The 12,653-nt window shown below is 43.5% G+C and overlaps 1 protein-coding gene across 3 annotated transcripts in view; it reads left to right on the top strand.

Annotated features, from left to right (window-relative positions):
- The window catches only part of CCDC113 (coiled-coil domain containing 113), a 32,036-nt gene that overhangs the window by 11,384 nt on the left and 7,999 nt on the right, over positions 1 to 12,653 (top strand). For all 3 annotated transcript variants that reach the window (XM_033218621.1, XM_033218623.1, XM_033218622.1), the window contains 2 exons: positions 2,526 to 2,681; positions 7,674 to 7,781. In XM_033218621.1, the coding sequence (XP_033074512.1) occupies positions 2,526 to 2,681; positions 7,674 to 7,781 (264 nt within the window). The remainder of the gene's footprint in view (positions 1 to 2,525; positions 2,682 to 7,673; positions 7,782 to 12,653) is intronic.

Genomic DNA, 12,653 nt, shown 5'->3' on the forward strand with positions numbered 1-12,653 from the left:
AGGAGGGTGGGAGAAGCTATGATAACAGAAGCAGAGATCAGAGTGATGAGCTTTCATGCTAGGGAGAAGGGGCCAGGAATCGAGGACTGCAGACAGCCTCTAGAAGCTGGAAATGACAAGGAAACAGATTCTCCCTTAGAGCCTTGGGAAGAAATGCAGCCCTGCTGAGATCCTGATTTGAGCCTCCCAACCCGTTTCAGACTCCTGACCTCCAGAACTATAAGATAATACATTTGCATTAAAGCCACCAGGTTTGTGGTGATTTGTTTCAGCAGCAATAGGAAACTCATATGATGACTGTGCAGGCAAATCAGAGGTTTTCTGTAGACAGAGTTGGCGTGAATTTAAAAGACCCTCAAGACGTACTTGTTGGCCCTTTCTGGGAAAATGGCCTGGTGGCACAGTTATATGTGCTTTGATGTGTCTCGCATTGCCACCAGCTGACCCTAATGGCTCCTGATGAAAGGCAGTAAGGCAAACATGCTTCCGTCCTTTCCTAGCTCAATATTTTGATTATTAACTTGAATTCGGGCACTGGTGGCATGCTCATCAAAGGGGGCTACTGGCAAGGACACAAAACTGGGCAGGAGAATTAACACATTGGGGCACTATTGCTTGAGTGACTTGGGATCCAGAAAGACCTCAGCAAGCTGGGACAGATTTAACAGCATGAAGTGACAAAGGACAAGCGTAACACCCTACACTTTTGATCCCCCAAAATACCTGATCAGGTGCAGGTTGGCTTAGCCATAGAGTACCTGATAAAGTCAGCTCAGCTGGTGGTGATGCTATGGTGTAGGCTGCACTTATAGAAACACAGTACCCAGAACAAGGAAGGGGTAGACTTTCTCTGCTCTGTCTGAGCGGCCCCTACCTGGAGTGTCATGTCACAGGGTGAGCCCCACCCTTGGAAGAATTGGCAAACTAGAGTTCACGTCGGAGAGCAAGCCAGATGTCGGGAATAGAAACCATATCCAAGAGCCTGGGACTGATGGGCCCAAGGAGAGAGGGCCCAGGAGGGCCACAGCCATGTCTCTAAGTGCTCAGGGTTGCAGCAGGAAGGGAGAGCAGAGCTGGGGCTGTGGATGGAGGTGTCAGGGAAGGAGATTTGAGTTCAGTGCAAGAAAAAATTCTGCAGTGAGTGGTCCCAGTGGAGCTGTCTGCAGATCATCAGTTCCTGGTACTTGGAGGTTCATGCAAGCACGAGCATCTTGAAGAGGGGCTTTAAGCTGGAGATAGGGAATAGGTGGATGATCTTTAACCTTAATGCTGCTGCTACACAGAGATAACACAGACACGGGCCCTGCCCTTGTGAGCTCCTAGACTAGTGGGCAGCAGTGTTGTGAGAAAAGGTGTGTATGTGTAATTGTATACAGAAGCTATATACCAAGGACTGGCCGGATGCGGTGGCTCACACCTGTAATCCTAGCACTTTGGGAGGCTGAGGTGGGTGGATCACGAGGTCAAGAGATTGAGACCATCCTGGCTAACACAGTGAAACCCTGTCTCCACTAAAAATACAAAAAAATTAGCCAGACATGGTGGCGGGTGCCTGTAGTCCCAGCTACTCGGGAGGCTGAGGCAGGAGAATGGCGTGAACCCGAGAGGCGGAGCTTGCAGTGAGCCGAGATTGCGCCACTGCACTCCAGCCTGAGTGACAGAGCGAGACTCCATCTCAAAAAAAAAAAAAAAAGAAGCTACATACCAAGGATCACAGAGCTAAAGCTTCCAAGGGCTCATCAGAGAGAGGGATCACCCTCCGGTGTGGAAAACAGGTTGGGAGCATTGGAGCTGGAGGAATGGTTGTACTGGGGCTTAAGGAAGTTGTGTTGTTTTGGGAAGGGGAAGAAGATGAATCCCAGGAGATAGGACAGACAGCATGAGTGAGACGTGGGAGTGAGGAATAGCAGTTCCCAAGTTGGGCTGTTGTCTGCCACAGATATAAAGTGGCATAGACCTGGCAGGGCTGGTAAGGTCAGCCGGGACAGGGAGGGAACCTTATACACTCGGGCACTGCAGTGCAGAAATATCAGATGATCAAAGAAGGGGGAATCTATGGGCTGCTTGTCCTGGGTTTTTCATGTTAAAAACAACTTTTAAATGGCCTGATTCTTTCTCTTCCTTCATGGCCCTGTGAGGCACCACCCACTGTGGGATGTCCTCTGTGCCTGACTCAGTCTTTCATCCTCCCCTGGCCTGGCTTAGCGACTTCTGTGTGCCCTCTGCCCCCACTCCCCCACATTCCCCCCAAACAACACATCCCACTGCACCACACTGTTGAGTCAATGGCTTGTCTGTAAACCCTCATATGCACTGCCTGGAGCCAGGGAACATTGTATTTACTCAAATCTCTATTCCCAGTGCCTAACACCATGCCTGGGACCAAACACATGCCCAATATGTGTTTGTTGAATGACTGAATGATGACTGACCTCCAAAGTCTTATCAAGAGTTGTAAGATGTGAGCCATACATTCAGAATCACAGCTGACGTATCACCTTTTCTTTCATCTTTCTGAGCTGTAGAAAGAAGAGGTGGGTGAGGCCCTTCATGATGTTGATTTTCAGCAGTTGAAGATAGAGAATGCTCAATTTCTCGAAACAATTGAAGCAAGGAATCAAGAACTGACTCAGCTAAAGCTGTCATCTGGAAACACTCTGCAGGTCCTCAATGCCTACAAAGTAAGGCCATCCCTGATGCTGAAGGCTCCCTCAAGGCTTTCCACACTCACCTTTCTGGCCACAGGGAGGTTCTTGTGCACTCCAGTTTCACACAGCACTTAGGTGCCCCCTCACTGTCAAGCCATGTGTCCTGAAATTTCCTGAATGCTCCCATAACCCTGGCTGTGTGTGAGAACCAGGGTTTTTATTTAAAAAGAAAAAAAAATAGATAGATAGATGATAGGTAGGTAGATAGATGGATGGATGGATGGATAGATAGATAGATAGATACATAGATGACTAGTCCCACTCTGACTAATTGAATTAGGAGGTGAGGGCCATGTATCTTATTTATTTTGTTTTCTTCTTTATTGTTGTTGTTAATTCCCCAAGTGATTTTTATGGATGGTGAGTTTTGAGAGCTAACCACATTTAGAGCCCTGTTTAATTTGAGCACATTATAAGCACTTTCCTGCTTAAAACCCTGCAAAGGAAAGCAGTCTTAGCTACAAATCAGAAAACTACTAAATAATTTATCATCCAAACAGAACCCTTTTGGGAGGGAAAAGAGGCACTATTAATAATTAGGCAGAGACTATAGGCACACAAAGGACCTGGCCCCAACAGACGAGGCCATCTGGTCACCCTGCTAGAGACCATCTAATGTAGTATTCAGCAACTGCAGGCCAGTATATCCCCACCCACTGCCCTGTGAGCTAAGAATGATATTATAGAAGAACCTTTATAACCAATTTGATTATAGAAAACACTAACTGGAAACCAAATGAAGCAAAATTGGTTTCTTCCCTAGAAATTCCATTTCTTTCATTAGTAGACCTATATTCTAAAATATTGTACTCAATTATTATATCTTGAATTGAATCGATAAAACATTGGTGGGATTTTTTCTCTTGTTAATATAAGTATACAATACCCATAATTTTGCTTCTGGGCTTGCAAAACCTAAAATATTTACTATGTGGTCCCTTACAGAAAAGTTTTGCTGACCTCTCGTATAGTGCCCAGGTGACAACGTTGGTTATGAGCTTAGGTAACTCGCAGGTGGGCTTTGTTTGGTCCACACAGTTTAAAAATGTGAATGTGAATGCGTTTAGGCCAGGTTTATGTTTGTTCAACATTTTCCTTTTACAAATGAAAAAACCGAGGGTCAAAGATGCAGAGTAGACAGGGAGCAGTGGCTCACACCTGCAATCCCAGCACTTTGGGAGGCCTAGGTGGGCAGATCACCTGAGTCCAGGAGTTCGAGACCAGCCTGGCCAACATGGCAAAACCCCGTCTCTACGAAAAATACAAAAAATTATCTGGGTGTAGTGGTGCACACCTGTAATCTCAGCTACTTGGGAGGCTGAGGCACAAGGATTGCTTGAACCCCCAGGGGCAGAGGTTGCAGTGAGCTGAGATCATGCCACTGTACTCCAGCCTGGGCAACAGAGCAAGACTCTGTTTCAAAAAAAAAAAGATGCAGAGTATTTGCCAAATTCAAGCAACAAGTTACTGACAGAGGTGGGACTCTCAGTCCAGTATGCATCCCACCTAACTCAGTGTGTATCCCACCCGACTGCCTTTTCCAGCATAAAGTATGTAGAAAACAGTGTGCTGGCATTCTGAAGTTTATGTGTCATAAGCATGCAACAGATCCTCTACTTTTAGCTTCTCTCATCAGTTTTTAGCTTATCTGATCACTGTTATTTATAGAGGAAGCCAATTCCTGTGACTCCCAGGCCCTCGTTGCCTGGAGAGCAGGTTGTACTTGCTTAGATCACACTGGACCTCGATCTTATCCCGTGGAATCAGTTAAGTAGCACAGGGTCTTCCTGGTCTTGTGGGGGAAAAGCCAAGCGTTTTGGAAATGAAGCTACTGAGTTTTAAAAATCAAACTGCCAGGTTGCAGGGCCTGACCTCTTTAGGATGGGTCTAAACACACAGTGCAGATTGCTTGCAGTACCCGAGATCAGCAGCACAGGCCACCATGGGCAGAGTGAGAGCCATTCTTGGGGGAAATGGAGGCAGAACAACTGAGTTGTGGAGTCAGACCTTGCCTGTGCTTGAATGTTCTGCTGGGGGAGGTGCTTCATCTAGGCAAGATTCTTCACCTCTTAGAAGCAAGTTTTGTGTCACCAGGATGGTGCTCTGTCTAGCATGTGTTGTGTCCCCAGCATCAAGGATGGTGCCTGGCCAAAGCAGGTGCTTGACCAATATTGCTGAATGAACTGCTTGCAGAACAGGTGTGTATTTGGTAGGCGTGGGAGGGTGACAGGAGGGGCCACTTTGATGTAAATATGAAACATTCATTCTCCCAGCAATCAGAAAATGAAAATAAAGAAACAAATATCAAACACCCAAGTGTGAAACCTTGTTAAAGACATGCAGAATAATTTTCCTCTATACTAAAAGTACCAATACCTTCAGTAGGGTAGGCACCAGGCTAAGTGCTAAGGGTACAGCATTGAGACAGCACCAGGCAGAAATGGGCTCTTCTCTTCTGTGAGTTTCATGTGTAAGCCTGAGTCAAGGTGGCAGCTTTTTCTCTGACTTTATGCCCTCAAGCCTTGCCTGGTGGAGTTTGGTAAAATGTAAGCATGTGACTACAGCTGTGATGAGTCACTCCAGACTGCCTATAAACTAGTGATCTGGGGCCTTGTAGGTAGAATTCTTAGATGTCCCCAAGACTCCCCAGCCCCTGGTATCTACACCCTGTATAATCTCCGGCCAGGACTGTGAATGTGATGGTTTCGGTTAAGTTCTGTTCTGTTCTATGATTCGGTTATACTGTATGGCACAGTTGACTAAAGACAGGGAGATTACCCACTTGGCTTGACCTAATCACACGAGTCCTTTGAAAGAACAGTTTCTCTGGAAGAGGAAGTCATAAATGCGAACCATGAGGAGAAATGGCTGGAGGGGGTCTTCTCCATTGTGGGCTTGAAGACAGAGAGGCCACATGGAAGGGATTCAAGAGGGACCTCTGGAAGCTGAGAGCGACCTCCTGCTGACAGCCCAAAAGAAAACAAGGGCCTTGGTCGTACAGCTTCAAGGAATTACCTTCTGCCAACAATAAGTGAGCTTGGAAGAGGATCATGAGCCCTTAACAAGAACCACAGCCCTGGCGGACACCTTGGTTTCAGCTGGATGTGACTGTGGGGGAGAATCCAGCCACACTGTGTGCAGACTTCTGGCCTATGGAAGCTGCGAGATAATAAATGGGTGTGGCTCTAAGCCACAAAAGTCTGTGGTAATTTGCTACATAGCAATAGAAAGTGAATGCAGTCCTTTTCAGAAGTGGCCTCCTCAAGGGACCCACGTCTTGACTCAGCATCACCAATGCAGCTTTTATTAGCCTTCGTGGAGACTGCCCTGGCAGAGCCGGTGATGGCCTCGCTGCTATTCTTGTACCTCCATTCCTTCCTGCCCTGCCGCTCTAAGTTGGTGACCACTTGTCTTCCCTCCACTCGCCTTCCTCCCACCTGAATTGCTGGATTTGCAGCAAAGTCCTGCCGCATCTCCCTGACCCCCCACCTCACCCTGTCAGTCTGGTCTCATTCACTTTTGCTTTCGTTAGCAGAGCAATTCTCATGCAGGACATGGAACAGGGAATGAGCCTTAAAGAAGTGAGGCCTGAAAATAGGAGTGAGGAAGAGAATGGCCCCTGGGTGCTGGAAGGTCCCCCAGGCAGGTGGTTCTAGTCTTCTCTGTTTTGACACCCTGGGGCAATGCCCTTGCCCCCTCCTCCTGCCTCCACTTCGACTGTGGCCCTGCTGCTCTCTACCCACTCTCCCAGCTCCTGTTAGATCCTCCTCTCCTTGGTTCTTTCCTTAGCTTGGAATGTTCTCTTCCCTCTTCACCTAGACATACTGACTCAACCTTTCAGCTCTCTTTCCAGCATATATATATATATAATATATATAATATTATATATTATACATTTTATATATATATATATATATATTTTTTTTTTTTCCAGGAAAACCTTCTCCAACCCTGTCCTGGCATTCTCATAGCTTGGCACAATTGCAGTCTTACATTTCTTCTTGCAATTATTTTACTGCCTTTCCCCTACTGTCCGGGCTGTGAGCCAGCCTTCTGGTGGCAGAGCCTAGTTTGCTTCACTGGCCAGTGCGTGGTGCAGGGACTGGCGCCTGGTGGGTGGGTTTTCAGGGTTTGTTGAGCGAGCTCCCCCAAATCACTGCGTCTTTCCCTTGGCCCACTCCTCTGCCCAGCAAAGCACATCCCAGCGCCTCTGGCTGACTCTTCCCCACCGAGAGAGAGTGGTCAAAAGGGGACCAATCTAAGAAGCAGGGGTGGGGCCTGCAGGAGCCAGTGAAGGGCAGATGATGCCATGGGAATCTGCAAGTCTGTGCTGCTGCAGGACTCCTCTAAAACTAGCAGGCCCGGCCTCATTAGGTGATGAAACGGTGATGGAGCCTGTGGGCTGTGGAATCTCACTGTATGGGCTCAATTCCTGGCTCTCCCTGGTCTCTGTGTCCTTGGGGAAATGGTTTTACCTTCCTAAGGGTCAGTTTTCTCACCTATAAATGAAGATAGCAGTAGACCCACCTTATGAGGAGTATTCCCCACTCTCCATCCACATGCGATAGTCACGGCAGCTGTTTGTTGAATGTTCTCCATGTGCCTCAGCACTCTACCAGGCTGTCTCCTGTACGCCTCTCCACAACCCTACATGGTGACTGGACCCAAGTTTAGAAAGGTTCTGGGACCTCCCCAAAGATCTTCTTAGTGAATAGTCGGGCAGGATTTAGGTCCCCGTGTGCCTTACTTCTTTGCCTGTCCAGCTGAGGACAAAACTCCAAGATCCTCTCCTCCCGCACCAGTTCTCAGACATCAGGATCTGGAAAATCTGGGCAACAGCGAGAAAGGCAATTTGGACTTTCTGGATGGTCCTGCTTTTCTGTTTGTTAACAAAGAGCTGTCTCCCCTTCCTGCGGTTCTGAGAGGTCATCTTAGCTCACGACTTGCTGTGTTGTTATATTTCAGAGCAAGCTTCACAAGGCAATGGAAATATACATCAATCTGGACAAGGAGATCTTGCTGAGAAAAGAGCTACTTGACAAAATTGAAAAAGAAACACTACAAGTAGAGGAGGTAGGAGAGGGCAAAATGTGCTGTTTCTGGTATTTGTCTCCTTGTGTTTATAAGGGCTTGAGTCACGGTCCACCAAGATCTAAGCCACCTTGCTGGTTTATCTAGAAAAGCCTAGACCGTAAAAATCAAAATAGCTGTGGGCCATCAAAGCACAAAGTGGCACCTGGAGACCTACAGTCCAGGTGTGTCACATTTTACTGCTGGGTTGGGTTCTAGAGTCACCTCAGAAAACAAAAATTTTGTGGAGTCCAAATAACATTTGGGAATTCCTTAAGTGACCCATAAAGTACAATATTCAAAGTTTCGTGTATACAACCCCAGGAAAAATGTTTAATGCATGTAGTAATGTCCCTGATAGGAAAAAAAGTACACATGCCAAAATAGAATGTTTGACGTAAAGGAGAGACAGAGAGAGGAAAGAGAGAGAGAGAGGAAAAGAAAGAGAGAGAGGTCATAACCATATGACATCTTGCCTGATACCCAGGCTGGACACTCATAGCCTGAGTAGCCTGTAGCAGAGACCAGCTGAAGGACAGCAGACCTGTGACCTCTGTCCTGGGCTCACTCCAAGGCCTGTGGTCACTGTGTGAAGAGGTGAATGGAGTCATCTGAGCTCCCTGCCTATCTAAATTGCAATTTACCTCTCTCATTACTTTGCTGAGCATTGATAGCTGAATTTCCCTAACTTAAATGCACGTAGGATGTGATGCAAAGAGAACTTTTTGGGGCGCAGGAGAAAGAGTGCTGGACTCGTGATCAGAAGGCCTGGCATGAGGTTTGGTGCTGCCAATTTCTAGTCTTGAACAAGCTTTTAAATAGGACTGTTTCCACGTCTGTGAAATAGATCTACTGCCCTTATTGTAGTAGCTAGAGAGGACCACATATAATGACACTTTGTTAACCTCTAAAACTGTATGATTATTAGTGTCATTGTCTTGTGTGGCCCCAAATTTGCCTACAGTGGCCCCAAAACCACGGGATTATTCACATCTAAGTTACGTCACAGCATGCACATCATTTTCTCGATGGAGAACCAACACCTTCCGCAAAAAAACCCCAGTCTCAGTACAGAGTGGCAAGAAGCAAAGTTAAAGCAAAAACCTGTGAACTCTCTTAATGCAGAATTGCTCTGGTCCTTATTTATTTTTTCCTTGGGTTGATAGTTATTAGATTAAAAGTAAAACTTAAAATTGATTTTTTTTAAAGCCGGGCATTCACTGCTTAGTATATTTTAGTTTTCTTGTTAATGTTTTGAAAATAGCTTTATTGGAATTTAATGTATATGCCATATAATCATCCATTTAAAGTGTACAGTTCAGTGGATTATAATATATTCACAGAGTTGTGTAACCATCAGCACAATAATGTTAGAACATTTTCATCACCCCAGAAAAAAACCCTGCACCCATTAGACCTCCTTCCCCATAGGACAGGTGCAGTGGCTCACCCTGTAAACCCAGCACTTTGGGAGGCTGAGGTGGGCAGATCATTTGAGGTCAGGAGTTCAAGACCAGCCTGGCCAACATGGTGAAACCCGGCCTCTACTAAAAATACAAAAATTAGCTGGGCGTGGTGGTGGGCACCTGTAGTCCCATCTACTTGGGAGGCTGAGGCAGAAGAATCGCTTGAGCCCATGAGGTGGAGGTTGCAGTGAGCCGAGACTGTGCCATTGCACTCCAACCTGGGTGACAGAGGGAGACTCCATCTCAAAACAAAACAAAACAAAAATCTACTTAAGTACATTTATTTATAAAAAGAAAGAAAGAAAAGAAAAGATCCTTCTCCATTCCCCACACCCCACTCTCACCCTCTAGCTCTCGGCAGCCACTAATCTACTTTATGCCTCTGTGGATTTGCCTATTCTGGACATTTCATTTAAAAGAGATTATACAATATGTGGTCTTTTATGAGGGGCTTTTTTCACTTGGAATAACATTTTCAAGGTACACTTGTATCATGTATCATTTGTTTATTTGTATGGCTGAATAGCATTTCATTGTGTGGATAGATCACATTTTATTTATCCATTCATCACTCGGTGGACATTTGGGTTTCCACTTCGGGACTATCATGAGTCATGCTGATATGAACATCCTGGTACAAGTTTTTCTGTGGATACGTGTTTTCTTTTCTCTTGACGTGTTTTCTTTTCTCTTGGACATATACCTGGAAGTTGAATTGTGGGTTATACATGGTAATTCTATGTGTAACACCTAGAAAAACTAGCAATCTGTTTTTGAAAGTGGCTGCCCCATTTCGTATTCCCACAATGTGTGAGGGTTCCGGTTTCCATACATCTTTGTTATTCTCAGTTTTTTAAAAAAATGGCCATCCTACTTGGTATGAAGTGATATCTCGTTGTGGTTTTTATTTGAATTTTCTAATGACATGGAGCATCTTATCATGTGCTTATTGGCCACTTGTCTATCTTTCTTTGAGAAATGTCTAGTCAAGTCCTTTGCTTGGTTTATACTTGGGTTATTTATCTTTTTAACTTTCCCATTGTAAGATGAAAATATCATAAGTTAAAAATGCATTTAACATACCTGACCTACTAAACATTATAGCTTAGCCTAGCCTATCTTAAATATGCTCAGAACACTTACATTAGCCTACAACTGGGAAAAATCATCGAACACAGAGTCTGTTTTATAATAGGGTGTTGAATGTCTCATGTAATTTATCGAATACTGTACTGAAAGTGAAAAATGGGTTATATCAATACTCGAAGTATGGTTTCTACTGAATGTGTGTTGCTTTTGCACTATCTTAAAGTTAAAAAAAAACAACTTAAGTTGACCTATTGTAAGTCAGGGATCATCTGTATAAGATTCACAAATATTTTCTCCCATACTGTGGATTTTCTTTCACTTTCTTGATAGTTTTGTCTGCAACACAAACGTTTTTAGTTTTGGTAGAAGTCCAATTTATCCATTTTTTTTCTTTTGATCTTGTGCTTTTGGTGTCATATATAAGAAACCATTGCCTTACCCAATATCATGAAGATGTTCTCCTCTGTCTTCTTTTAAGAGTTTTATAATTTTAGCTCTTATGTTTAGGTTTATAATCAATTTTGAGTTAATTTTTTTTAATGGTGTGAGCAAGGAGTTCAAAAGCTGAAAGAAGAAAGGAGATGAAATATGTTCACAGAGTTTGTCATATTAACTTTTTGTTTACATTTCTTCCTGTGAATTTGAGTTACTATCTGGTGTTTCTTATGTAAATACAGCTTTGTTTCAACCTGCCTCCTTTGTGCTGTTACTGTCAAATACACTCCATGATTACATGTTATAGTTCCCCAAATACAATTATATATGTATTTTTATACACTTGCTTTTTAAATCAGTTAAGAAATATGCGATTATACTGTCTTTTATAATTACCTATTATACAGTTAATTTTATTTGCACTACTTTTTTAATGTCGATTTCATATTCCTGTAGGGTATCACTTGTTTTTAGCTTGAAGAACTTCCTGTAGTATTTCTTGTAAGGCAGGTCTGCCAACCGTGACTTCTGTAGGTTTTTGTTAATCTGGGAATGTCTTTATTTTTCCTTCATTTTTCAAAAATAAACTTTTGTTTTAGAAGTTTTAGATTTACAGGAAAATTGTGAAGACAGTACAGAGAACCGCCATACACCTCATACCCAGTTTCCCCTATTTTAACCTCTTATATCAGCACAATGTGTTTATTACGATTAATGAACTGGTATTGATACAGTATTATTAATCAAAGTCTGTGCTTTTGTCACATTTCCTTAGTTCTTACCTAACGTCCCTTAACTGTTCCAGGATCCCACCCAGGATATCCACATTACATTTACTGCTATGTCTCCTTAAGCTCCTCTTGGCTGAGACAGTTTCTCAGAATTTCCTTGATGTTGATGACCTTGACAGTTTTGAGGAGTACTTGTCAGGTTTTTGTAGAATGTTCCTCCAATGGGATTTGTTTGATGTTTTTCTCATGATTACATTGGGGTTTATGTGGTTTGAGGGGGAAGACCACAGACATAAAGTGCCATTCACATCACGTCATATCGAGGAAGTCTACTATCAACATGACTCATCATTGATGTGAACCTTGATCACGTAGATGGATAGTATGTTACGGATTTCTTCACTGTGAAGTTACTCTCCCTCCTTTCCATACTGTACTCTTTGAAAGGAAGTCACTATGTACAGCCCATACTTAAGGAGTAGGGATTTATGCTCCACATAATTTATTTGGGATTCTTCTGTATAGGAGATTTATCTATTCTCCCTCATTTATTTATTTTTAACATCATTTATTTATATCAGTTTCAATTCATAGATATTCGTTTTATATGTTGGGTTATAATATCATAAGCCATGCATTGTTTAATGATGGGGATACATTCTGAGAAATGCATTGTTAGGCAATTTCATCATTGTGTGAACAGTATAGAGTGTACTCTATGATGGTATACCTAGATAGTATAGCCTACTACACACCTAGGCTGTATTGTGTAGCCTGTTGCTCCAGGCTATAACCCTGAAAAACATGTTATTATACTAAATGCTGTAGGAAATTATAATACAGTGCTAAGTATTTGTGTATCCAAACATATCTAAACATAGAAAAGGTACAGTAAAGATACGGCATTATAATCTTATGGGACTATCTTCATAAGTGATTCATTGTTGACCAAAATGTTTCATGTGGCATGTGACTGTATTACATTATTTATTTTGTTGCTCAGATTGTTCCAGGTTGGCCATTGGGAGCTCTTTCAGTTGAATTTGGTGTCCCTTTGACTCTCTTCATCTTTATGGCCTTTTTTTTTTTTTTTTTTGAACACTTCCTTTCTGGCACCAGAAGATGTTCTAGGCTCATCTTAGATATTTTCTGCC

This window comes from Trachypithecus francoisi, unplaced genomic scaffold (genome assembly GCF_009764315.1).
Source record: "Trachypithecus francoisi isolate TF-2019V2 unplaced genomic scaffold, Tfra_2.0 Lachesis_group10, whole genome shotgun sequence".
Lineage (NCBI taxonomy): Eukaryota > Metazoa > Chordata > Mammalia > Primates > Cercopithecidae > Trachypithecus > Trachypithecus francoisi.